We start from the raw sequence: 27,268 nt of genomic DNA, 5'->3' as shown, positions 1-27,268 counted from the left end.
CGCAATGAGACCTCCCACACTTACTCTGTGCATATACATATGTACATGAGCAGATAGGAGAGGAGAGGAGCAATGCTGGCAAATCAATATTAGGAAGTGGCATGGAGAGATGATGGCTTATGGATAAAGGGCGCATTGTATAGAGATGCCTATACACTAATCACCCACACAATACAAGTTGTTAAGACATATCAAGGACTCCTCGCGGACGGTGACTGTCTTTGAAGCAGCGTATTAACATATTAAGAACTGACTATTGTGAAATACATGCTGGACGCATTGACAGGAGCGTGAAGAGAGAAAACGTGCTTTTCGTAGGTAAAAGAGCCCAGCTTATGATGCATTGGTCCCCAACTGCTTAACTCCAGTCCTACCCGTGAAGGCAATAGTAACCACTCGAGGAGACTTGGGCTGAGAAGACGCGCCATTTGGAGAGAGGCCATTAGAGCTTTGCCTGCGTGGTCAAATTATGGGTAAATTTCAAGGAGGGGGTATAGACGAAGTTCTGCGCATGTTTGATCACGGCCAACAAACAGCCCACAACTTTTTGAACCTTTATTTGTTTTGTTCGCCCCCCTTTTCTTGTAGGCCCTCCTCCTCCTCCTTCCCCCCCCCCCCACCCCTCGATTAGACCGCTTTGCAGTAATTCGCAGGGAAACTCCCCTTGACGCCCCCCAGCTCGCCCAGCCACCAGTCCTGGTCCGTCCCCGTCTTCTTCACCACCCGGATCCGGTCACCCTCCTGGAACGACAGGTCGCCCTGGCCCTGGCCCGCGAAGTCGTAGAGCGCCACGACGAACACGTCGGGCAGGCCCGTCGTGATGCGCTTCGGCTTCGGCGGCGGGGGCGGGGGCTTCTTCTTGACGATGGGCGCGCCGCCGCCGTTGTTGCTGTGCTGACTCAGGCTCATGGACGAGATGTTGGACGCGACCGTCGACGCCGTGCCCGGCCGGTTGCTCTGCCCGCCGCCGCCACCGAAATAGTCGGACCGCGGTTTCAGCGAGCTCGGCGACGCCCCGGGGGAGCGGCTCGCGTAGCCTGACGCCGTCGTGAACTCGGTGGGGACGCCGAGATTCGTGTTTGGTGGCCGCGCCCCGGGGGTGGAGGCCAAAGACGTAGTGGATGGTATGCGGTTTGGCCGCGGCGGCATAGGCCCCGGGCCGGGCTCGTCGCCGGCATTTGAATTATTTGAAGAACCGATCAAGCCCGAGGGCGACCGTCGGAAGGACGGCACTGAGGACTTGCGGCCTTCGTTGGGCGAGGCTTGCTCCTCAGGGGTGATGTGCATGGGAAGCTTCGATGCCTTGCCGTGGGCGATGCAGCTGATGGACTCGAACTCCCGCTTCACCGGGCTGTAGTCGGCGGACCAGCAAGCTATCACATCCTCCATGGGCGGGGGCGGAGAGGGAAAGTTGTGTTCCTCACAATAGCCGTGAAGGGCAGTATAATAGAGGCCCAACAGCCGGTTGTTAATGAGGACAATCGCGGCCAGCAGTGGCGGGATAAGACTGAACGTGGCGTTTACCAGCGGCGGTAATGTCTCGCGTAGGTGGCTGTCTGCGATTTGAAACTCCTAGATATATTCAGGGTCAGTATAAGACATGGCGTAATACGGTGTAGTATACTTAGCAAGTATACTTAGCAAATATATATATTACGCACCTCTGCGGCTTGGGCGACCTCGCCTTCTGCCTTTGTTAAAGCGGCTTCCTCTTTGGCAGTCTTGCCAGGCTTGCGCTGGATCTTGGCGGCCTTGTCCTGGGCCTTTTCGTAGTCGAGCCGGCGGTTCTCGCGCTTCTTGATCGTCTTGCGCAGCGGCGCGATGCAGTCGCGGGCTTCGATGGTGGGCTTGATGACGCGCTCGTCAATCGAGGCAATCTCCTCCATCAGGTCGACCTTGAGCTCGCCGTAGGCCTCCTTGAGCTGGAAGGTGCGGTGCAGCTGCAGCTCGGGCGTGGGCGCGGTCGCCTTGACGTTTGTCCGGTCCGAGCCGACGATGGGATCGTAGAGGCCCTCATACTCGGTGACGATGCCGAGCTGCGTGTTGGTGAGGTTTATCCACGAGTCGCGCCATGATTTGGTGTGGTCGTTGAGCTGTAGATTGATATATGTGAGTTGGGTCATCTTCTTTGTCCCGAAGCCTCGCAGGGGGGCGTGGTCTTGCCTACCTTTGCGAGAACCTTGTCGATGTCTTCGTAGTCGTTGAGCAATACAGAGACTTTGGCGTTGTCTCCGGGCGCCTTATTCAGGAGCTTCCCGAATGATCGTTGGACGGACTGCATGTTGCGTGCGTGCTTGCTTGCTTGCGTGCGCTGTCTCTAGGGTGGGGAACTAACTGGGCAACAAAAAATGGCGGGGAACTCCCAACCCAGCGAAAGTTGACAGTTTAGGTCGAGTCAATAGTAGCGCTGCTGGAGGTAGCTGGTAGGTAGGTAGTATCAGGAAGCGCATTCGCTCAACAGTACGCTTTCTGTGCAGCGAGCGAAAGGGTGAAGATTTCCAAGATCGATTCCGAGATGCAATGCACTCTTCCTTCTGCACTAACCAGAAGAAGGGCCAATGATCGGTGCTCGCGATTTGATCTGAGGGTGGACAAGAGGCGGTGCAGCCGGTTGGTTGATGGGCTGCTTGCTAAGAAGGAGCCGAATCCTGTGTCTGGTGCTTCAGGCTAGACAAGAAAAGGAACACGAAACAATAAAAAGGCACAGTAAGCAAGCATCAAAACCAGTGATTAGTTGAGGAGGCAGGAGCAAGAAGGGATCTCCGCAGATAAAAAGGACCAGGTAGGGATGCAAACATTTGCATGCGCCAAGGTGTTGAAGGAAGCAGCAAGCGACTTCGTCGTGACCGCATATACGGTTGGTTATACGAGCACGGGAAAACAGAAGACAGAGACAAAGCAGACGAACTGGACTACAACTATCGATCGTCTGACTGAGGGGTCCAGCCGCCAGGACTTCCAGGTGCCAGGGGTCAGAGCCAGGCAGCAAAAGGGCCTTGGTGCTTGGCTACCCATCCAATTTTGGTCCAGCCACTGCTGAACAGCTTCCACTCGGCTCACGGCAGTGGTTTGATACTTCAGGATCGCCGTTGCTGTTGCACATGGCGGTCGGGGTCGTACCCGTAGTGGTCGTAGAGGTCAAGGTACCTGGCTATTAACTCTCTCACTGCAGCTCTCTAAGTATATCGTGACGTAGTGCTCTGCGACCAACAAGATCCTTCGTACGAAGCTATCTGCTTGCTCCCAATCAGTGCGATCAATAGGTATGAGCTGAGGATAAATCTCGATGTACTTGTCCGTCGACTTTCCGCTATGGAAATGCCAACATTTCCGTACGGGTGACTGGGGTCAAAGTGAGTGGGCCGGGACTAGTGAAACGGAGCACATAGCCACGCTTCCACGATATTGCACGCTTTAGTAAAGTGGCAGGTATGCTCTAGCTCGGAGCAAAACATAAGGTAGGTACTGTATGTTGGCAGCCCGAGCACTTATTTATAGTAACAGATCTAAGAGGGGATAATTGCAGATTGTTGGGATATGCTACAGTACAGTATGCACATCATATCTGCGTCGGAAGTTCAAGGCGTTGGAGGTTTAAAGTGGGAAATGACCTAGGTAATCGTGTTGATGGGCAGGTAGCACGTGCTGTCGCGTTTCGGTCGCGCCTGGCCGAGAACCGCTGTAATAGTGCAGTTAGCCACTTGGACCTTATCGATAGCAACCTAGCGATCAGTCGCAACGCGTCTAGATGCCTTGGGAACATTGTGATATTGGCATTTCATCCCAACATCGTCATTTCAATTGGAAACAGATGAGCCTGTCGGAGAAAAGCGTATTCGGATGATGCGTGTTCAGAAACAAAGCCTCGGACGTCCACCGATATGGCAGCAGTGACCCAGCTCGCCCCAAGCTCGGCGGCGTCCAACTCTGGCAGGGGTCCGCGGAGCGTCGCTCCAGTGCTTGAATATATCTGCCTGTTCACTCACGATCTGAAACGGAAGCAGAAGCGCTGGCAGGATGGCCGCCTCAAATATCACACGTTCAACAAGCGGATTATGGTCTACGATGAGCGGGGCAATTTCATCGGAGATTCACACTGGCGCGAGGATTATGATTTCGGCGAGGGCGAAGAGCTCCAGCTCGAACGAGGCAGCGTTATGGTAGAAGTGGCCGAGTGCGTGGGTAGCACGGAACAGGACCTGACGGAACTCGTCGATAAGCGCGTGCAAGAGAAGGCCGAACGACAGTCAGCCGCCGCCGCTCGCCATGCCGGGTCCCGTGCACCCTCACAGCCAGGACCACTCCACTCATCGCCGGCGCATGCCCAGCAAGGCCATAGGCCACTCCAGAATATGCTGGGTACGCCGAGTGGTCATTACGGCCGAGCAGTGGTGCCGTCTGAGTCCCCATACGAACTGAAGCAGCGTGAACAAGCAGATGCTAAACATGACGGTTCCCGCCCCGCCAAACGACGACGGGAGGACACAACACCCACAAGCAGCACCCAAGGCTATGCGCGGAATCTATTTGGGGCCCCTTTAAATTTGTCTGCACGCCCTATGAGCAGTGCCCCTGTACGGCATAATCCCAGGAAGGTCTTGCAAACACGACGAGACGAGTCTCCACCGATGTCTTCGGATCCGAAAGAGGCGACTGCGGAAGATGAAGGGCCGAAGAAGCCCGAGAGACCGTCAGCGAGTAGGTACCTGGGCGCTATCCCTTCTGTGGAGAGAAATGCGCCTGAACCTGTTCCTGCCCCTTTGATGGCGAATCCTAGGAAACAAAAGTTGGCAGAACCAAGAAACACCTCTTCTTTGAATGCGTCAAAAGGAAAGTCCAGGGAAGACCCAGTCGCCATTGATTCTGTTGACCGTCGTCAAGGAGTCCAAGGAGCAGACCACCCGGATTGTGAACCAAAGATCGGCAAGCGAATGGCGGTGTCTAGTCGTGCTGACCGATCTACACTGTCTTCAAACCGGACGAAGACGAGCCCAGCGGACTGCGATACCAACTGTGATATACTGCCTCCGGAAGAACCTCGAAAATCGACAAATCGTGGTGCCAGTTCCCGGTCTTTAGCAGATGATCGTTTAGCAGAAATGCTGGCGAGAGCCTCCAAGAAGTCGCATTCGTTAGAGAAAGCTCCAGGACAGTCGATTACAGAAATGAGCAATGCCAAGGAACGTGACGGGACCGATGAATCTACAAAACACTATATCGAGTTGGTCATAGAACCTAGAAAAAAAGGGGGTCTCACGATGCTGGCTGATCAGGGCCCAAGAAAGAAGACTCGCAAAACCGCCGTGCCCGAGATTTCACCCCCCACTCTCGGTCGTTCCTCGTCAGCTTTGGCTAGCGAAGATTTGGATTCTGACACTCAGGCTGCGAAGCGCACGTCCAGAAGTGCGGACGTCAGGGAGACTGCGCGGACAAAAGATGATAGACCCCCCTCCATCCCTCCTAATAAAGCGGTACGAAAGACCAATGCTGTGGCCACAGCAGAAAAAACTCGGGTGGCACCTCCCACGAATAAATTACCCGAAGCGTCAACGTTGCCCGATACTGGATTGAGTGAGCCACTGCATCACGCCTTGGAGGACAATCTTCAGGGTTTAAGCGACGAAGATACAGATGATCAGTCCTACGGGGATAACCAAGCACGAGCCAAGGATGCCCCCTATTCAGATGCCACGGCACGAAATACGCGCTTTACGTCGCCATCGTCTAGCGATGACGCTTTCATGGCTGAGCCAGTCACTCATACAAATTCACGGCCAGACAGAAAGAAATCTAGCGATTCATCAGGAAGGCCTCACCCAACTTTGGCCAAATTATCACGTACAAGCATTCGAAGCCGGGAGATTATCGACTTTCCGTCTGACGATGAGTTCGATAGCTTGTCTGATTTCATAGCAAATACCAACGCAAGGCACGCCATTGAACAACGGAATGCAAGCATTGCGGCTTCGACCTCCGATGAGCCGGTTTCGCCAGAAGACGAGTCTGCGACTAGCGCATTTGGGGTCGGCAAAGGCCCGGCCATCCAGACCAGCAAAACGCAAGGAACTACGAATGCAGCACAGAAGCGACAAGAACAGCTGGATAAGGCGAACAAGCGTCGGGCAGAGCAAGAGGCCGCGGCGGCAGAGGCCCGTGCAAAGGAAGAGGCTGAACAACGCGAAAAGGCCAGGCAGCGTGAAGAGGCTAAACAGCGCGAAGAAGCCGAACGCAAAGAAGCCAAACTGCGCGAAGAGGCTAGACAACGTGAAGAGGCTAGACAACGTGAAGAGGCTAGACAACGTGAAGAAGCTAGACAACGTGAAGAAGCTAAACAGCGTGAAGAAGCTCGGCAGCGTGAAGAAGCTCGGCAGCGTGAAGAAGCTCGGCAGCGTGAAGAAGCTCGGCAGCGTGAAGAAACTCGGCAGCGTGAAGAAGCCGAACGTAAAGAAGCCAAGCTCCGCGAAGAAGCTAGACAGCGTGAGGAGGCCAGGCAGCGTGAGGAAGCTCGGAAGCGTGAAGAAGCCAGGAGGCTCGAGGAAGCCCGGAAGCGTGAGGAAGCCAGGAGGCTCGAGGAAGCCAGGAGGCTCGAGGAAGCCAGGCAGCTCGAGGAAGCCAGGCAGCGCGAGGAAGCCGAACGAGAAGAAGCTAGACAACGTCAAGCCCGACAGGACGAGGAAGCCAGACAGCGGGAAGAGGCTAAACAGCGTGCAGACGCTAAAAGGCGAGAGGAAGCTAAACGGCGCAAAGAGGCCAAACAGCGCCGAGAAGCTCAGCAGCGGGAAGAGGCCGAGAGACGTCAGCAAGAGGAAAAGGAGAAGGAGAAGCAACAGCAAGAAGAAGCCGAGCGGAAGCGTCGCGAGGAGGAAGAAAGCCGGTTGCTAGAGCGCTCAGCAAATCCCAAACAGCCTGCAAAGCAGACGCTGCCCAATTTCCGCCCCTTGACAGGACTGTCCAACCCAGCTACACGAGGAAAGAAGGCTGCGAGGCCAACGGATGCGGCTGGACAAGTACCCGAGAGCCTCTTGCCTTCAGAGCAACGGCCCATGCAACCTAGACCGCCCATTCCCACGGTCAAGCCCATCATTGAAACTGCCAGAGAACGATCATCTGCGCTGCCAGGCTTTTCGACCGCTAAGGGGGGTCCGTGGAGCCGAGAGGCTTATGATCTCTTCGCCTTTACTAAGCCTCGTTGATCGCAATCAAAATCGTTGGATGTAAATATCTTGTTCGCTACAAATCCGATGACATGTCTATGGCCTATACGATCATATTTCTACTAAAGTGCGCAGCACTAAAAGGCAGCCGGGTCGATGCATTTTACGCAAAAGTGTATCGCCGACAGGCGCTTTGTCTGTTGCCGATCGCCCGGGTGGAGTGCTGCCGCCTGATGCAAGATGCGGACACTCAGCGGATTGGCCTAGCGACGATGAGGGACTGAGGTCAGCTGGGTAAAATGCAGTGCAACCTTAGGCATGAGGTCAGTTACAACCGATACCTTATTCCCTAGATGCCCTTGAAGGCCAATATTCCAGCAAAGAAACACAGCTCGGCCCGTGACACCTATTCGATTTGCTCACTTGCTTATTGGGCCTCAGCACTGCCTCACTCAGGCTATACACCGAAATGTTGCGAATAGTGTCTTGAAGTAACCACGATATCTCAATCTGCAATGTACAATACTGAGCCCTCCCAGACTCTATTGCGTTCTGCGGTCACACGAGCCCAGACAGACGACGGGGATATACAAAGCAGCAATGGGACATGAATGCAATTAAGGCATTTGCAGATGGTTTGCCTGTTGTTGGGCGAGGAAGTTGGCGGTGGGGTTGGTTGCAGCTCGTACCTAGCCTTATGGGCAGGCGAACCACACGAGTTGGAGAGGGCTGTGTAAGCGCTCAGAAAGAAGGCAACCTCCAGATCACCTGAATGACGAATGTCTGTCGACCTTTCTGCCTTACGAGAGATGTCAGCCTTGAGCCCATCTTAGCAATTGCTGTTTTTTCCTTCCCAGGGCAATCTTCATCAGGTTCGTCTTCCTTCAACTCGCCCCCACACACAACCGACTTACTTCCATTCCTCTCGTTTTCTTAAACACTGACTTTGACGCAGCCTGAGACCTCTCATCTCGTGACGGTCTGCGAAGTCCCCCCTAGAGACAGTTTGTTCCGCAAGAAGGTTCCCGACTTTTGCCCATAGACTACTTAATTATCATCTGGGAACATCTGTGGTCACATTAATTATGCCAATGGAGTCGCACCTTAACGAAGATTCACAGGGAATTGCCAGGGATACTCTACAGGGTCTCGGACCAAATCGCGACCGCGGGCCCAAAAGATTGTCGTTGAACCCACGGCGCACCAGCAAACTGTCTATAACAGAATTCGGGATGAGTTAGATCGACAGCAGTGTCATAGTCATTCTCAATCTCTATTGAAACCACCCAATCCAAAAGCTGTACCAATACCCCGAGCACGTAGCAGCGACAGCCGTGCTCGGGAGTGTGTCCCCCAGTCCTGTCGCTGAAGCGCCAACCCAGACATTCCCTGACCCATCTGAACCCGGCAAGCGGCCTCGGGGTCGCCGGGGCGGCCCGTTGAACGCGGAGACGAGACTAAAGACGGCTGTCAAACGTACACTGGGCTTGGTATGCTCCAATTGCAAAACCCGGAAGGTGACGGTATGTATGACTGGACCAGGTAGACCATCGCTTTCATTCCGAGCTGGAGTCGCTAATGAAGTCAACGTAGTGTCACTGCTTTGACCTGTCCAAATTAGAAGAGGGATACCAGGCCACTCAGAGGTCGACGTCACTGCTGCAACGGCCAGCCCTCGAAGGAAGCCACAGAATCAGGTCGCTATCGCAAAGCACTACGAACGATTACCTATCTTTCTTGGCCCCCGAGGGAGGGGTACCGACACCGCATGAGTTGGCGGATTCAGACCTCAGTGACGAGCCGCTCAACTCATCACAGGCACCAGTCACCCGGCTGGATGTCCACCGGTTTGCGACAGAATTCAACGTGGACTCGGTACGGACTGGTCTCGGCACCCTTTCCACCTCCAATACGGGCTCCTACAATCCAGGGCTCGGGCTGTTAACACCAATCGAGACCAACTCGCAACCCTTCGCCATAGGGAGCCAGGTCCTGCCGTGCTTCCCTGAACAGTGGCGTTGCGAGTTCCCGGCCCAGCCCAACGTAGGCTCATCTTCTGCCGTCTCGGTGGCATGTCAATGGTCGGGTTCGCTGGAAGAGCTGGAGCAGCACTGGCGGTCCGACCACCACGCATACCGCGATGCCATCATCTCGTGCCACTGTATGCGGTGCGGATCCATCCAGATGGTCGACACGCCGCCGGGCTGGTGTGAGTCGCCCAGTTGCGTGTCGCTCCCTGCCCGGTGGAAAAGGTGCATATTCGGTCATACTCTGGTCGAGTCGACCATTGCCTCGACGCCGGCCTTGACGACGGGCGACTCCGAGTCGGTTTACTCTTTTGATCGCGTCGGTCTGTAATAGCGGAATCAGGCTGATCGGCATGTCTCACATTTGCCGCCGATTTTGTGTCGATCTCAGATATCGACCTGCCACGCGCTACTCATTCAGGAATTTCACGAAGCTTGCTGGTCGCGAGCTATCACCCAACTTACCATTTTCATCTCTTTCGAAACGAAACATTTTACGAAGAAATGAAGCGTTTTTTTGTATTGCCTTGTATACCCTATACCCATTTTGAAAGTTGGAGAGGTTTTGTTCGTCGAGAAATATTTTTGCGGGGTTGTGGTGATGGGCGATTAGGCGACGTTATTATGGTGGTAGCTAGGTGCAGGGTGAGCCATCGCCGTTGGAAGGCCGGCTTTTAGGCGTGTAGGAAGGACATGGGAGCGCCTCGTCCTCATGTAATTGGTGTATCTCGTTGCTTATCCCCCTCTTCCACACCTTCCTTTGTTCTTCGTCACCGCTTTCTCGGGTCGACTTTCATTGCATATGTTTGAATCGAGCTGAGCATTTGGGATTGTGGGTTTCTCGAGGTCTCCCGTCGCCAGTTCTTCTCGGCCGTAGAAGACTCTTTAGAATTACTGTTCGTATTCACCGAAACCGTCCGCTCCTCCCTCGTATTTATGCATATTCGTGGTCATAGGCGTGATGCGACATGTGACTCTGACTGACTATCGGGCAAACACCGTGGATGGGACATTCGCTTTCATATCAAACTGCAACTCCGTCATATTTTCTCATCAGTATACAAAAACAACAAAAGCGTATAAGTCAGACCTCCACGAAGCGCTGCTAACCGACAAATGCTCAAGAATAGCAATAGAGAAGCCCCACGTTCCCCAGGATCTTGGTGAGTCGCGCGACATAGCGGGGCCTTGAAAACCATCAATGCTTGTCCGTTTCTCTTTTTTTAGGTTAGGTTGATTGGGTGGGTGAGAGTGAGATTAGGACGACGGACGCCGGATGACTCAAACCCACCCTCTCATTAACCCAGGCAGCCAGCCAGGTCCCGCTTCCATTATTGCATGTGCTGGTAGTAGTATGTTGTTGCTTCCGCTTGGGAGGGGGACCCTTCGCTAAAACCAAGCCACACGGATTTCGCGCGTCGAATCAACCCATTCCGGCTGTTGCACTGCTTATTGTGCCGCGGGCTCCTCGTATCTGACACCTCTCTCGGATCGGTCTGCATGCTGTATAAAATCGTCTCATCTCATTTCGGACACTGCGGTCGGTTTGGTTTGGCCGAGAAGAAATCCAACTTTATGGAATTAAACACTTGAGTATGCGGATGACGGACGGAGTATTTGCTGTTGTTTCCTTTTTTCTTCTTGCATATTATAGTTGCAGCAAAACGAAAGACTTGGCATGACCTCTGTTCTTCGTAGTGCAGCAGCAGTCCAGTCCTTGAGGGATGGCAGATGGTCTGGGGTAATGGCCTCAAATAAGACGATCCGGTCCTCTTCGACAGACCATATAGTGGAAGCTGATTGACAGACGGGTGGGTCATGCTGGTCCATTGAGTCATGCCGGATTGACGAATTGAAACATCCTTCTCTCGCCGTGAAGATGCGGTGCAACGCAGGCTCTAGTCGACGTGGAGGGTAAGCCGCCAAGTACCGGTACCTTTTGCTGTTAGGGAAAGTAGGACGTTGGCAGTAGAGTTCTTAACAGGCCAAGATTGCCGTGAGTTCTGTGCTCAGCCCTGGACACCCACCTCGAGCGACGGAGCCAATCAAGGCGGCCGACGCAAAATACCAGGCCTTTCCTAATCGAGCTCGCCGTGATGCGGTCCCCACGCTGCGCCATGTTTGGTGCGTGAGGCTTTGGTCAGTCTAGCAATCTTGAAGCTTGTCGCGAAGCTGAAATACTATGACTCCCTCCCGAAACCCATCTCGCGGATTTTCCCTCCTTCTTTCGTATTCTTCATTCCATTTGAGATCGTTCCATAGTAGTATTCTGTGAGATTCTCGAGATTCCCTAATCCCGAGACTTCACTCTACCCACCTACCTAGTCGAGGGTCACCCACCAACAACTCTTTGTTAGCCCCAGATTCTGCTGACATCGACAACCCTTGGGCACCTCACTAAGTAACTTGGTTGGCTTGCTGCTTCACTCACTTCAGCATCCCCAAGTCCCACGAGACCAACTAATCCCCCACCCTTGTTATTACTACATCTCGAGGATAGCTTCATTCGAACTGGCGAATCTACTTCCCTCGTCCGCCGTTCAATCCGATCCAATCGGATTCCCCCCTACCATACCCACACAATTCCGTCCGTCCAAGTCACCCGGGTCCTTCCCCCTACCTTTCCAATGGCTGACATGTCGCGAAACTCCTCCATCACCTCTCTGGTGGGCTTCTCTGTCTACCAGCCGGCCTTGGGTGCTCAGCTGCAGTTCGTTCCCGAGATGGGCTCCAAGGAGTTGGACGACATGATCAACGCTTACGTCCCTGGCCCTGCCTCCATCCTGGACAAGCGCACTGCCGTGTCTCTGGAGTTCTTCGACTACACCATCCACACCGGCGAACTCTTCAAGTTCTTCTACGTTTACTCCCCCATCTCTACCACCGGTTCCCCTGCCAGCTCCAGCATGCACGACTCCGGCTACGGCTCCAACTTCAACACATCCCCCGTCATGTCTGAGAGCCAGTGGACGCAGTCCATGCCTTCGGCTCCTGCATCGCAAACCAAGGCACAAAAGTCGTCCAAGAAGGCCGCCTCTTCGGTGCGCAAGCCCCAGGTCACCGATTTCTCTCAAATGCCTGGCTTCTCCATCATGACCAAGGATGGCCAGGATGTGACGAACTCGGCGTCGCGCGGCTGCAAGACCAAGGAGCAGCGTGACCACGCGCATCTGATGCGTATCATCAAGGCCTGCGAGGCTTGCCGAAAGAAGAAGACCCGGTGCGACCCCAGCCACAGGAAGGCTGCCAAGGCGCAGAGCGCCTCGGAGTCCAACGGCCGTGCCTCCAAGGCCAAGAAGGCCACCACTACAAAGTCGGCAAGTGTGGCCTCGATGAAGGCAGAGTCTGTAATGGCTGCTTCGAGCTTCGACTCCAGCGCATCCGGCTCGTTCACTCTTGACCAGAGCTTTGCAAGTGCATTGGAACCTGTCACTGACAATTGGGACCAATTCATCCAGTACGACGAGGAGTACGCAGAGACGGTTCCTCAGGACTACGACTTCTTCTACGACCCGGCCGGATACTTCTCCCCATCCACCTCGAACACGTCGTCGCAAGTTCCGTCACCTCATAACCCAGTCACGCCACCGACAGCGGGAACGCCTGGCCATGTATTCGTACCTGCTGAGGCGCCCACGTTCTTACAACCACTTGCACGAGAACGTATTATTGATACGACGAATACCGACGTAACTGATGTCGGCCTAGTACAGACACAACCCCTGGGCAGCCGCGTTGCATCGGTCCATCGTGATGTCATGGGCACTGACGCGTATGGCACTGATTCAGGCCAGAAACCAATGCTGCCATACCTTGCCGGGGATGCTGCCGATGTTGGCAACAACTACGTCGACTTCAATCTTTACTCGCCGGCCTCTTCCTTCTTGGATGAAGATCCGGGCTTGGTACAGGACATTGCCGCATCCACTCGAGATAGGCATCAGCACTCGAACCAGCGCTCATCCTCTGGCCACAGGCTAGATCAGAATAGGAGGACAGACACGCTTGCAGATCAACTGCTTGCCACTGACCTCATAGCGCATGTGGGAGACGGCACACTGACGGATCATGGAGACAACAGGATTGTCAACAATGCTACTACCACCAGCTCACGCCAAACCCGAACCACTGCAACTCATGGCGGAATCGCTATGAGCAGCTCAGGTTCAGCCGGCACAGCAGGAACACTAGTAGCCCATGGTCACAACAGGCTTGCCAGCAATGTTGCTACTACCAACATGGATGTTATTGCCAGCAATGCTGCTGTTGTCAACAATGCTGTTATTGCAACCAATGCTGCTATTGCCAGCAATGCCGCCTCTGCCAACAGTACTGCTACTGTAAGCAATGCTGCTACTACCAGCTCTCGCACCGTCCCGAGCCACAGTGATGGCAATGAGAATAGGGTAGAGATGCTACGCCGTACCGGCTCACTTCAAGACCAGAAGTCGTCTAGTCCGGCCCACTACGATCTGATTGCCCAGAAACCCGGCACAGCGTCCACGCAGGATAGCCAAGCTAATTCTGGTACTGGTTTGGATCAGTCACAAGCAGGCCTCCAGGCCAGCCAGCATAGCCAGGGCAGCTCTTGTCCTGTCTCGGGCCAGTCGATGGCTGCTCTTGCCATATGCGCCGCTATCTTTGTGGTATCTGCCATACTGTCCAGCTACGCAAGAAGATCACTGCTATGGCTCGACCATGGTGTCCAACAAGACCAGAGCAACAACACTCTCGCAGCCTTACCCCTTGCCGCGATTGTTCTCAAAAGCCTGCAAGTCAGCTCTGAAAGGGCGCCTGGCAGCAAACGGGACATGCAAGCACAGGGCAGCTCAAGATGGGAGACAGGGCTCAGCCGATTGGTACCAGGAGCCCTGAGTACTTGGAGTAGGATGAGCTCATCTCTGTCTTCATCCATCTCGGGGAACTTGCAGCGGGGCATACTTGTCTAGGCCTTGGCCTTCCCATTGACAGCCACAGCGAGCGTTGAATTCTTTGCATTTCGAGCGGGCACTGCGATGTATCATATTATGGAGTTTTCTCATTAGGGGTTTTGCTCATCCATCTGGCTTGTAGTGTGCCACAGACAGAATCTGCCTGGCACACACAGACATGCAGCAGGTCCAGATAGAATCTGACGATGATAGAGAGATTAAGCTTCAATCAAGTCACGTAATCCAATACGTTTCTCAATCCATTATCTAATGCCATGAACGCAAATGCTTGTTTAGACGGGACGTGGTAGTTCAAGTCAGCACCTTAGGTAACATACATAACGGGCATGTGGGGGGTGCCCATGCGCTACCCGCCTGCCGCCTGTACGTGTAGCGGGGCTGCCCTAAGGTTATCCTAGAAAATAAAATGGTGCCGCCTTCTAGATTAGGTTGAGCTCGACTTGCTACTGGCAGAAATTTCTCAGACTATTATGACATGGAAGTATAGGCCTGGTCAATTCTAAAGATATATAGTGAGCTCCTATCCTATCCCGTCTTGTCGTATCGCTGTCGCTGTCTATTGTGTTTATATTTTATGAGTGTCACTCGATGCCTTGAGTATTACTCACTGCATGACTGTTTGCTAACCGGATACAGTGTTTCTACTTGCCTTACTTGACACTTGTGTACTTTACTTGCCCGGCGGGTGAAGGTGTAATAGAGAAACCACGGCCTATAGTGAAGAAGCCAAGCGATGCAACCTAAACTGGACGGGACAGATTAGATCCAATTGGTTTCAGTAGACGAGGTTGTCGTTGGGATTGGCGCAGGCCGGGGCATGTTGATGTTGATTAATGTCCATCCCGTATCTGTCTGACTGGGTCTGCATCACCGAGGGGTCCTTGGCTGGTTGATTTGAAGGGGAAGGAAGGAGCCATTCATCAATTCAATTGCCCAGCACCGAGGGAAACTATGGCGGGTCACAACAACAACAACAACGCAGGTCCAGGTTCGGGCTCAGGCGCAGGTGCAGGCACAGGTTCAAGCTCAGGTTACATCGCCAACCTTTGGCAAGCACTGTTTGCATCTTTGATTCAACTGCTTTCCCGCATCTTTCGATCCAAGTCTGGCGACACCAGCTCGAAACAATCACCTTCTCATCCTCCTGCTGAACCTGCTCCAGCTACTCCTCCTCACCCGGACGCATCAGCCTCCGATGCAAACCACCAACCTGCCATCGTCATTACTGACACTGACGCTTCTGCTGCACCCACCACCACTGACTTTGACACCACTGCTGCCAACGCTGCACCATCCCAGCAAGGACAATATCACAACAGTTCCGACCTGGAAAAAGGTGATCCGTCTCTAGACGAAGCCATGGCGGCGGCTAAGAAACGTGGTGGCCAGAAACGTGCTGCTGCCAAGCTTGCCAACGGTTCCAACCAGGCCGCCAATAACATCGTCGCGGCGCCTCAGCAGCCAAATAAAGAGAATGTCGTTCCCGGCAAGCTCCCAGCGCAGCCTGCAGCTTCGGCTCCTCTTAGCAAGCCTTCTTCCACTGCTACACCTTTGAGCAGCAGGGACGACAACCGAGCAAACATCAAGCAACAGCAACATCAGCTGCCTGTCACCCACGCTCTGGATGATGTATCTGCGCCAGGCAAGCCTCGTGATCGCCAGCCTCTCACCAAGGAACTGGACAACCATACGAGCAACCATGTCTCTTCTGCTCCTGTGGCCACTACCATCACCCCATCCACAAATGCTCGGGAAGCACCGAAACCCACGAGCTCCCAAGCGCCACCTTCAACGGTTGTTGTACCCACCACGAACCAGTCTGAGATCCAGAGTTCGGGTAGCCACAGCGCGGACGGTGCACAAAACGCCGACCCTTCCAATTTGCCCACTACGCAACGCGTCCCGCCCAACAATGCAAATATGGACCAGGCCACGACGACTCTCGAGGCGCTCGCCGTCAGCGACAAGCCAAGCTCCCAGCCGGACTTGGACAAGGATACGGCGGCCATCGCGGCCGCGGCCGTGCCTCTCGTTGTGACTGTCCCCGGACTCAAACAACCCATCGTTCCTAAGCCGCTTGCTCCCTTGGTAACGCCCCCTAGTCAGGTGCTGCCTGGGCTCATTGAGCCCACTACCGAGGAGGGCAAGATTGAGCGAGCGCACCATCTCAAGTTCATGCGGGAGGCTCTTGCTATGGTAAGTGCTAGCCCCGTCCCATGCCTTTCTATTTGTTACCATTTGTACTCATGAGTGGCAACCATGCAACTGTACTCTTCACAACAAATTGATGTCCCGAGTGACGCGTTATCTAAAAGCCCCATATCCTTTGGATCGTCCTCATACTTCACAGTTCCTTCTATTCTAAGAATTGAAAGCGCAATACTAACACTGAGCAGGGCCAACTCGCCTTAAACACGAACGAGACGCCTGTTGGCTGCGTGTTAGTCTACCGCGGCCGTACAATTGCTAAAGGAATGAACGCGACCAATGTAACACGGAATGGAACTCGCCATGCTGAGTTCATGGCCTTGTCTTCTCTGCTCTCTCATCAACCAGACGCCGACGTCAAGGACGACTCGGCTCTGGATGAGGAGAACTGGGGTGACGTCGACCCTACTGACGGCCACATTTACCCGTACGGGCAAAAACTGCATCCGTCGCCCAAGGTCAATCGGTCCATCATTTCCGAGTGTATTCTTTATGTCACAGTTGAGCCCTGCGTCATGTGCGCGTCTCTCCTACGGCAGCTCGGTATCAAGAAGGTTTATTTTGGTGCTGTAAACGACAAGTTTGGTGGCACAGGTGGCGTGTTCCGAGTCCATATGAACTCGAAGACTGTGCCCAGACCTGATGACCGGCCGTATCAGAACGGATATGGTCCGGTTGATGCCGAAAGTATCACCCGTGGCCGCGCTCAACAAGACGTTCGAGACGACGATGATGGTGATGGTGGCAATGTTGAGTCAGGATACCCTGCCGAAGGCGGGTACCTCCGAGATGAAGCTGTCTCTTTGTTGCGACGCTTTTACGTCCAAGAAAACGGCCGAGGTAAGAACTTGCCCCTTTTTTTCTCATGGCGACGTAGATAATAATACTAATACAATGACACAGCACCCCAGCCTCGCAAGAAGGAAGGCCGAGCTGCTCGCCTGTATGCCATGGAGAACCAGGCGAACGGCACAAGCTCGTCGGAGCTCTCGGAGGCCATGGCTGCCCCCGACACCCCTGTGGATACAGAACCAACCTCGGCGGATCAAGAGAATTTCCCCGCCAACGGTACCGTTCCATCCAAGGATACTGAGGTTGCTACCCAGTGAAGAAAATATATGCGTTTTTGGCAGATCTGCCCGTACTCGTTCTGTATTCCAGGTTTAGCCTAAGATGTATCAACAGAGCCCCCCTAAGTTAGATTTGCATGGAACCTGGGTGGAAACTCAAATAGGTTCTGGTGGAATGAGAGGAGTTATCGACTTGATTCGAGGGGATGGGGGATACCTTTACTACCACACGGCGTAGGATTGCATCACTTCGTTTCCAGATTGGGCGATCTCACACATTGATGAAAAAGGCTAGCAACTTAGGTATAACAATCAATTGACATGCCTTCTCCCTATACGTGTCACGCTGTGTAGTATCACAGTATAAAGACCCTGCTAGTGCACAAATACATGATAGTTTGGGAGTTTGTGTGTGATGAAAGTTGGCAAACATGCCTGGCTGGTTAACTGGATATGCCAGCACTTGACAGCAGTGTGCTGACGACCGGCGAGTCTCTGCCAGAAGCTAGCCAGCCCACCACGTCCGTCCTAGGCCTTTGGTGCCTTCCATGGCGCATGCAAGTGCATCCCTTCACACATATACATATATATCACGATGAAAAAAAGCGCCAAATGTTTATGCAATGCCGGCTCATATTTTATTTCCCTTCTTCTAGCACCATAAGCACATAAGCAGGGGTTCAGACACGACTATCTGCCCACGTTTCAAGAATGCCAGCAATCAATTCATCATTGCTGTCTGCCTGCCTGCCTGCCTGCAATATGTGCACACTGCCCTCTCTCTATCTCCATCCCCTCCTCCCTTCATCGATCAATATAAAGTCACAACAGCTCTATTGCTGGTACTTTGATTGCAAATGCAACAGAGGAGAAAGCCAAAGGGGAAGAGAGAGCCAAGAGCAGGCAGCAGCAGCAGCAAGCACAAAACCAACCAACCAACCAATACGCCTGTGACGCCTCGAGTTTATGCCTCTTTCTTCCTTCCTTCCTACCACACTCCTCGAAAATGATGTGACAGTCCAATAGGATAAATAATATGAAGAAAGAAAAATCAACCAGAGAGATACCTCCTAAAATACATAATGTGTGTCTGCAAAAAAAAAAAAAAAAAAAAAAAAAAAAAACTAATGGTCTTGCATCATTCCGCCGCCGGCGTGGTATCTCGTATACGTGACGCGACTAAAGCCACCGGGAGAGTCGTTTCCAGCTCGTAGCCTCATTTCTCTTTCTCTCTCTCTGTGCTCGGGCTATGTTGGTATGGGTGGTCGTGGTGAGGGCGGTAGTGGTAGTATTGTGTAAGTTGAAAAAACAAACTCGCTGTGGTCGTTTCCCCTGGCGTTGAGTGGCAGGTGGACCGAGGTGATGGGGGGGTATTGAGGACGAGGGTGACGAGGAGTTATTATATCAGGCTCTTATGTTCATGCTGCCGCCTTGGAAGGCGATTGCACAAGTCTAATCTTGGGCGAAACGCGGTTCAGTTCCAGGCCCTTCCTAGGGGTCGGAGAGGTCACGGCACCGGCAGCAGCGCTTTTCCTCGGGCTGTTTCGCGTGGGAGTAGGCTTCTCCTTGCCAGCAGCAGCCAACGCCATCTTCTTGGCGGCAGCGACGCCCTCCTGCGGGTCTTGGTTCTCGTTGCCCGTGGCGGCCACGATGGTCAGACTCGACTTCCGCGACAGCGACTTCTTGGGGCTGGTGGTGGACTGGCGGGCGGCGGCCGCGGGTTTTCCCTTGCTGTACGTCTTCACAACAGTCGACTTGCGCTTAACAGTCGTAACCTTTTTCGACGAAGCGGGCGTGGCAGCTCCCTTGACACCGGCCTTGGTGCCCTTGGTACCCTTAGTGTTAACCGAGATGGTGCTAACGGTCTTTCTAACCACCTTAGAGGCCGCATTCTTGGCCGCCTTCAGGGAGGCGCTCGAAACGGATCGCTTTACGGGCTTGGCGCTGGGGCCGGTGGCGGTCTTAATCTTGCGCTTCTTGGCAGCGCTGCCGTCCTCCTTGTCTCCAATGAGTTCTTGGATCTTGCGCTTTCCGGCCTTGACTCCGTCTTTGACGGTCTTCTTGAGGTCTTGCTTGACAGGCTTGACAGGCTTGACCTCCTTGGCCGGGGGCCCAGCACGCCACGACAGTTGGGGCTACCACAGAGACACTTTTGCACGTTCTTAGCCGAGAAGGGGTCAAAGTTGTAGTCGTACGTCAGCTCTTCGCCCGTCATGATGGGTCGATCTCCAGCAAACAGCGCCATGCGCGGTTGGCCGGATACGATCCACTTGATCATGTGGCAGTTGGGACTGCATGAGTGATTGACGAAACGCGCGATGCTACCGGTCGTAGCGTCAATGATCATGTTCTGGTCAAAGGACATCAGGTAATAGCACTAATATCACACACATTTGTTAGTCACGTGACCAAAGGTTGATTAGATGTCAAGTCATCCACCACTTACCTCGTTGTCCTTGTATTTCTCGTTCATCCGGCGGTCACATTCCTCTTCGGTGATGATCTCACCAGTGTACTCCATGATGATCTGGCCAGGCTCGAAGCAGCGGTTGGCCCGGATTCCGTATCCGCGGTCCGAAGTCTTAACCACCTCGACACCCACGCGAAACTTGCCGCCCATCTTGGTTCGCTCCGTTAGCCTAGCGAACGCGCGGTTCTGGCAATATTTCGAGCCCGAGTTGCAGTTGGTGTCATCGCACTCGTATAACATGATGCGGTTCTGGCAGCTTTCGGCACAGCCATCTTCCGGCGTACACACACACTTGGACTGATAATCCTTGAAGTGTGGGGTTTTCTTCCAGTATGCTCCAGCGCCGCCCACGAAACGGTCTGCCGAGCCAGTCAGTATACAAGTTCACAAAAACCAGGGATTAAGGGGGTGGGAGGGAAAGCCATACTCTTGGTCATTGTGCGCCAGCCCTCGGGCTTGGGTTGCCCCGGAGGAAGAGGATTGCACACGTCGTAGGGAAGCTTGAAATCCTTGCCCTTGATCAAATGACGAAGGCCGTTGAACATGGGTGCCGGTAAGACCTTGTTGGGCTTCTCGTCAATCTTGGGAACCAACTCGGGGTATTCCGCTATGCTCTTCTTCTCGGCCGGTGTCAGGCTCTTGAAAATGTCCAGGGGCGCCTCTTGGCCAGAGTAGAGGCCTCTGTCCAACCATTTCTTGTTCGTTTTGCGCCTGAAAACCGAAGGCTCAGGCATAGGCTCTGGCTCCTTTTGGGGCGCAGGTTCGGTCACCTCGGTCTTCACCTTCTTCTTGGGTGGTTCCGCCGGCTCATTAGGGTCCACGAGCTTGCCCTTCGCCCAAGTGCTATATAGAACAGGCTTAGTATCAACCTTGGCGAACTCATTGGTATCTTGAAGTTTCCGCAGCTCTCGCGGGACGTTGGCGAGGCTCTTCTGCACAGCCTTCTTGCCCTTCTTCCCAAAGGCAGACACCTTCTGCAAGAGGTTCTCTGTAATAGGGCCGGCCGAGCGCGTGGAAATCCGTCTTGTTACCGACTCAGGTGACCGCGCGCGCTTCTTGGGGTTCTTGACCTCGGGCGTGTCAAGGCCCTTCATGCTCCACTGCATGTTGAGCGCGTTGATTCCGTCCTGGATCATCTCCCCAGCCTTTTGGTCCACGCCGTCGCTGCTCGTGTTTGCGCCGTCCAAATTATCGGTCGGTAAAGTGCCCGAAATAGTCCTGCGCTTGCGATCGTTGATAATGTCGCCCTTGGAGCGTCGCTTTCCGTGGATTGCCGTGCCGCTCAGCTTGGCAATGTTGTAAACTGGCTCGCTTTTGCGGGCGCGTCGCGACCGGCCTTGCGAGGGCGTGTCTGTAGGGGCATCGGCGGGCGTAGCTTGAGTTGATTCGGCAGGCTCGGCAGGCTGATCTTCCACAGTGTCCTTGTGGGTTTCGTCTTGTTGAGTGACAGTCACTTCTTCGGTAATAAGCACATTGTGGGTCTCTATAGAAAGGTCGAGGTGCAAAGGTTCAGGAGTGGCTTGGGCCTCGACCGATTCGTGCACAGTCTCGTCAATTGGGTCGGAAGCAATGGCTATATCGTTCTTGCCGGCATCTGAAGCTAAGCTCATGCTGTCGGCGACTGTGGTAGGGGGTGTTGAGCTCAGCGACGCGACATGGGAAAAGGTGTCGGCTGCACCACCCAAGCTCGACTCCGACGACATGGCACGCGTCGGAGGAAGAGTAGCCATGGTGTATAGAGTATGTTGCGATGTATAGTCGCGACAATAGCTCCAATGGCAAAGAGTTGGGCGTGGTGGTGGGCGAGGCTCACTTGGTGTAATCAAGTAAGTTGGGGGTGTGAAATAGGATTGTGAGCTCGACGCGTTGAGTCGAGGAATGTATGTGTTGGTTTACCACAAATGGTAGTTGAGTAGTAAGTGGGAGAGTGGATGCCAATGGGTGCAAAAGACAAGGTTCTGATAGGCTGGAGGCGGGATCCAAGTGGTTCCGCTAAGGCCCTGCTCCTCCTGCTGCAACTGTAACTGCAACTGCACAAACGCGACTGGGGGGTTGCGGGTGTGGGTATGTAGGAGAGTCAAGAGTGTGCGTGGTGTGGCGTGTGCTTGCTGGGTGTGCGGCGTGTACGGTATGGGGGAAAACGGCCGGGCACTTAGATCAACCGACAAAAGTAAATAGGTCGCGGGAGGAAAAGAAGAGACGGGATTGGGGGGGTTGCCAATTGTCTGAGTAAAAATAGGGAATGGCGCTGTCTGGTCTGATTGACCGACCAAACAATACCGACCGATAATAGTCAGAGAGAAGAAGATTGCTGCTTGAGAGGATCAAGCAACTCTTCTATACACTTAAGTTGCTTGGATGCAATTAACCGTCTCCACTCTCGCGTGTCGAAAAAAAAGGGTGATGGACAATCAGATCCAATAACCGTTGAACATTTGGTGTCCGACTCGCCGATGATGGAAGATCGAGAGAGAGAGGGAAAATAAAAAGATAGGATCAGGTCAGGTCAGGAGAGGTCAAAATTAGAATCGGCCGCTACAGAGTTGCAGTTGGTGATGGCTCAGGCGGAACCATGTCAGACATGCGTAATCAACTCGACGAAATCTGTCAATCGCCTGCTGATCCGGATGGACAGTGCTTTGAGTCTCCAAGTTGGGAGGGAAGCAACAGAGAAGAATAGGAGGTTCTCGTATATATTACGGGTTTGGTGTTGGTGGTTGATGATGGACTGGATGGATGCCAGCGAGAATGAGAATGGTGGTGGTGGTTGATGTTGTCGATGTGTGCAAAACCAAGAGTGTTGGCTGATGAAAGGAGTGGGAGCGTGTTGTGCGTGTCGTGTTGTGTGGTGTTGGACCGTGGAGTTGGCCAAAGGGATGAGAAGAGGTTTTTGGTCGTTCGGGTGGAGGGGAGGAATTGGACCAAGAGACGAAAAAAAAAAATGGATGGAGGATGGAAGTCGGGGCAGATAGAGAGAGGGAGGAGGGGGTCTGGTCTAATCACAGTTTCGGCTACGGCACAATGAACGGAAGCGTGGGAACGGGAAAAGGCTGGGGGTTTGATGGCATTAATGCTTTCCTGTCGGAAAACAAACGCACTTTCTATTGTTCACCCCTTAAGGCGAATGGCCAACTTCACTTCATCGCGAGAAAAACCGCCCCCGATTGTCCCTGCCCAGTAGCATCCAGGCCAGGCCGGTCCTCCGTAGCCGCCCTCATCTTCGAACCTCGCCTCGGCCATCTCATCCTTACCAGGGCGTCAAAATAGACAGAATCGATGGAGTCGGCATGATGGCATATCGCACGGCTTGTAGGTACTTACATACTTCACTTCAAGTTAGGTGCGTCTATCAACTACTTGATGTCAAGCCATTTATAGGAGTTACGGGAATTTTGGTCAAGAAGGCATCCTAGAGTCTTCCACTGCATCCCGGGTTATCTCCTCATCGCCATCGTCTTCGTCGGGGCCGCATCCAGAGTTCAGGGGCACTATACTGAAAATCGGCTCTTGGCCAAGGAAAATGACGACTTGGGCAAGTCGGACTCGGATGCAACTGAGTAGTGTATAGGACAATACTGACCATGTATGCCACGGCTTGGTTGTGGTCCAGTTCAATATGAATTGGCTGTGGCGAAGGGTTGTGGCCGCCATGCCTGCGTTCGGCGGTATCGAAGAAGGAAGGAATCCGAGGTGAGTGTCTATCTTTTTGGTGGAGCACTCGATGTGGAGGGGATCGGTCGCCGCATGGAACGCCAACCTGACCATGGTCGTGCCCAAGTGACACTCGGCCTGCTCGCTCGCAATCGAGGCGCTGGGTGCGTATGGACTCGATCATATAGACAACCCGGCATGAGGCTTGTCCTACAGCCGGCTGATTGGATCGGACGAGGCGCCCTCGAGGTTATCACTTGTTGCTTGGATGACACCTTGAGCCGCCATGTGCACCTTGACATCGGCAGCCAGGGTAGGCCATGGACACTCGACCATAAAAACCTCAACAGAATCGACGGGGACGTAAAAACAAGTGGCATCCAACACTCGCTAGCATAGGATATCGGATACTCGTTTTTAGAAAGCCCAGTGACTGAATATGGCAATTGGCCATCTGAGACTGCCATCCCCAGGGCAGCAGCGGACACGACACCCGGCTTTTGCCACCTGTTCGTTCTTACTGATACGCCTACTCGTTACTTCACTCTAAACCCCGTCTTCTCCGAGTACACAGGAAGCTGTGTCGGCTCCCTTAAATGGAAACGCAGTTGTTATTCGCAGATACTACTGACAACTGCATCGTAATTCCATATCCTTGTTGGGCATCCGACTTCCGACTACTTGACCACACCGCACGGGGGGTTGAGAGACAACACTCTGCCAATGCAAGAACATTACATCGCCATTCTCCCTTTAACTGCCACCGCTCCGCCTAGTTGAATTCGATCAACTGTACCCTGACTTAAGGCGAGTATTGATTTGAGGCTATGGGCAACATCAAGCCCCGGGATCCCACACTGGAAAGTACCAGACCGCCACTTACCTGGCCAGCATCGTACGCCGTCTTTTACATCTACGAGATATTCGCATTGCCTACTTCAGTTCATAATCCAACCGTACCGTAGTCGACAAGTATCGTTTCTCTATCACACATCATAAGATCCGACCTCGTCCATGAATGCCGGTGAGATAAAACCGCACAGCAGGATTTGGTCGATCCAATCTTATTCAGTCATCAAAGCCCAAACAGACTGCTGATATAATTCTAACTATCGTAGATTATTTACCGACTTCACCGTGGGAGGTACAATTGAACCAGTATTGAGTTGTTATGGTCGAACGGTGAACTTGGTTCAGCTTCAGCCACTGAAGATACCATCAGCAAGGTCTGAATTAGGTGATATAGCTTGCTTATGACGATGAAAACAAAGGCGCCGCACTGGATTCCATAATGTGCTACTAGACATCCTCTCAGAAGTAGCGACTTGCCCAGAGTTTTGAGGTGAGTGGTTGGCCATGCGAGGGGAAAGTGAGGACCGAGATACGATACGAAGGCCATCGCCATGCAGGTCTATAGCTTTTGGCGCTCCAAAATTGCACAAATTCAAAGATTTAACTGATTCTAATATGTTCTGGCAGTCTCTCATCCTCAGGTGCGACTTCCCGATGGAATCATGACATTTCTACGTGGCCAGAGGCAGTCGTGGCTGTAGAGCTGGATACAACACCCAAACTTACTTCGCAGTTGATGGCCGCCAATGAAGGACTCGAACATGTGGTGTTACTCGAACCTGGTAGAATGACGCATTTTTCGAAATAGCAATTCAGACCAGCATCCTGGCATGTTGGGGTCCAATTCAATGTGCATGCTACTCTGCAGCGGTGACCATGTTGGCCTGGCCTGTCTGTCGGGGTACGAGGGAGTCGGCCCCGTAGGCTGGCGGTGGGATTCGCCCAAGCCAGCCCCAAACAACATTCAACACGACCTTTCAGCTCATGAAAATCGATTGCGATGCGATATGTAGACTCAGGTACTAGTAATGTCTACCAAACTGGAAGCTAGAGACCATGTGCCAATTTTACTCGGATTACCCGGCGATTCCCGCCAAGCCATGCATATTCAGCATTTCGAGGTGTCTATCCAGGCCAGCCCAGCGTTTATTCACAGTAAACAGGGAAGCGAACGAGGGTTTCTCCGATATTTGATCCAGGCCAAATGCGAAGGTCTACTATATACGCCTGTTACTTCCACTATATGAGATCCGTGCAGCAACGGAAGCCGGTCCAGCCTATGGCAGATAGCAACAGCGTGTTTCGACCGACCACATCTGCAGTGAGCATAACCCGCACCGAATCTCGAAATCTCGAACTGACCGTGGCTACTACTTGTAAATTCCTGCGATGGTTGAGAGTTGCGACAACTTGCAAGCTCTCCGCGGCCCACATGAGCATTTTCCGCACTACTGGCTAGAATCATGGAGAAGGCGTTTCAGCAACCAGTAGCAACTGGGGCCGTGAGGCAACAGAGCAGGAGTTTCGTCCTCCTAGAAGAGGCCTGTGTCTTGCCGAGTCCGACAGGCTTATATTTCGTTCTCAGATACCTGTTCTTGAACTTGCGATCCCATAGACCGCATTATACCTATTACCCACGTTGAGTAACTTAACTCACCCACCCTGTGACATTGAGGATAGTGCATTCGTGATGATGTCTCATGTAGACGACAGCCTCTCAGGCAACACGGCTGTGTTCTTAACACGCGACCTACCCACGAGTGTCCCATTGACTTGCTGTTGAAGCTTCAGTTTATAACGAATACGGATCTGAAGGCCCAAACCGATGAACGCGTTTCTAGGTGGCGTCGCATCTCTGTCGTGGCCACATATGTCGCCGTACTTCCAAGACCCATGCATCGAGAACACGATTCGTCTGCAGTAAACTTCTTGGTCGATGACCGTGAAAAGGGTCGAAGGATATATCATATCGTATCTGGGTCAAATTGGACCACCAAGATACTATGGTACACGGAATTTTGGGGCTCACTCCTGGTTTGGCCTATCTCACACGAAGCAGGTTATCCTCTATCTTGAAGCTTGTTACGATGATGCTCGATTGAGACGTAACATAGGTAGGTTATGAGGAAGTGACATCCACACATGAACATCCCTCAGCTACGTAGGAGCCTCGGCATCTTCGCACGCAGGACTTGACGTTCATATTAGCGAGAGAGTAATAATACGATGAGTATTTCGCAAGACGAGAGAGTACTGTTTGGTCATTGAGTTGTATTCTAGCTTTGGCATATCAGAATGTACAGACTGGCAGCGGCTATCGTTGAAGTTCCAGACGGGCTCGCACTTCATGAGCGACATGACTAGGATCAGCCGGACCGGACAGTCGTATTAGGAGTTCGCGTACCAACCACGGCGGCCTTCGGTTTTCACAAGTCAGTCTCGATAGATTCGCCATGCATTTGAAGCCTGGCCCTAAGACTGGGGGACTTGGGGACATGCGTCGGTGGGCCGGCATGGGAGGTGGTTCCTTTTGGGCTACCCCGCCATGCATTTAGTGGTGTTTCAGTGGCCTCGCGCATTGGCATCCCCTCCTATCAACCGCAAAGCCCTAGGGGATGACCACTTCGACAGCACTACACGCCTTTGCAGCGGTTTTCAATAGTCTCGATAACGGCAGCATATGCCGTCTGTTTTGCGGCCAAGTTTAAGGGGTCGGTAGCTTGGACCCGGCTTTCTCAAGCATACACCCGCTCTGGACGAATATGCTCGGCCACACCCAACAACTGTCCCTTACGATGGAGACCACCGCAGACAGAACTTGGTTCCGGGCATTAGGCTGTGCCGTTATTTCAATGGTTCACTCTTCGTGGCAACGCCGGCACTA

The 27,268-nt window shown here is 53.2% G+C and overlaps 6 protein-coding genes across 6 annotated transcripts; 4 read left to right on the top strand and 2 right to left on the bottom strand.

Annotated features, from left to right (window-relative positions):
• Nucleotides 1-627: 627 nt before the first annotated feature.
• Nucleotides 628-2,281, bottom strand: PG985_010601 (SH3 domain-containing protein; the record flags this gene model as incomplete). Its single annotated transcript, XM_066830369.1, has 3 exons — nt 628-1,572; nt 1,662-2,093; nt 2,168-2,281. The coding sequence occupies 3 exons, from the start codon at nt 2,279-2,281 to the stop codon at nt 628-630; spliced, it is 1,491 nt and encodes a 496-aa protein (XP_066681051.1).
• A 1,600-nt stretch (nt 2,282-3,881) lies between these two features.
• PG985_010600 (uncharacterized protein) lies at nt 3,882-7,193 on the top strand (the record flags this gene model as incomplete). The annotated part of the gene is made up of 1 exon (XM_066830368.1): nt 3,882-7,193. The coding sequence occupies one exon, from the start codon at nt 3,882-3,884 to the stop codon at nt 7,191-7,193; it is 3,312 nt and encodes a 1,103-aa protein (XP_066681050.1).
• Nucleotides 7,194-7,786: 593 nt separating this feature from the next.
• PG985_010599 (uncharacterized protein) lies at nt 7,787-9,512 on the top strand (the record flags this gene model as incomplete). The annotated part of the gene is made up of 2 exons (XM_066830367.1): nt 7,787-7,789; nt 8,748-9,512. The coding sequence occupies 2 exons, from the start codon at nt 7,787-7,789 to the stop codon at nt 9,510-9,512; spliced, it is 768 nt and encodes a 255-aa protein (XP_066681049.1).
• Nucleotides 9,513-11,817: 2,305 nt separating this feature from the next.
• PG985_010598 (uncharacterized protein) lies at nt 11,818-14,130 on the top strand (the record flags this gene model as incomplete). Its single annotated transcript, XM_066830366.1, has 1 exon — nt 11,818-14,130. One exon carries the CDS (start codon nt 11,818-11,820, stop codon nt 14,128-14,130), a length of 2,313 nt encoding a protein of 770 aa, XP_066681048.1.
• Nucleotides 14,131-15,084: 954 nt separating this feature from the next.
• Nucleotides 15,085-17,450, top strand: PG985_010597 (uncharacterized protein; the record flags this gene model as incomplete). Its single annotated transcript, XM_066830365.1, has 3 exons — nt 15,085-16,329; nt 16,530-17,181; nt 17,245-17,450. The coding sequence occupies 3 exons, from the start codon at nt 15,085-15,087 to the stop codon at nt 17,448-17,450; spliced, it is 2,103 nt and encodes a 700-aa protein (XP_066681047.1).
• A 1,379-nt stretch (nt 17,451-18,829) lies between these two features.
• Nucleotides 18,830-21,611, bottom strand: PG985_010596 (uncharacterized protein; the record flags this gene model as incomplete). Its single annotated transcript, XM_066830364.1, has 4 exons — nt 18,830-19,546; nt 19,570-19,788; nt 19,858-20,240; nt 20,309-21,611. The coding sequence occupies 4 exons, from the start codon at nt 21,609-21,611 to the stop codon at nt 18,830-18,832; spliced, it is 2,622 nt and encodes an 873-aa protein (XP_066681046.1).
• Between the last annotated feature and the right edge of the window lie 5,657 nt (nt 21,612-27,268).

This window comes from Apiospora marii (assembly GCF_038362585.1).
Source record: "Apiospora marii strain CBS 49790 chromosome Unknown utg000007l_segment0_segment0, whole genome shotgun sequence".
NCBI lineage: Eukaryota > Fungi > Ascomycota > Sordariomycetes > Amphisphaeriales > Apiosporaceae > Apiospora > Apiospora marii.
This window is presented reverse-complemented; position numbering and strand designations above follow the sequence as displayed.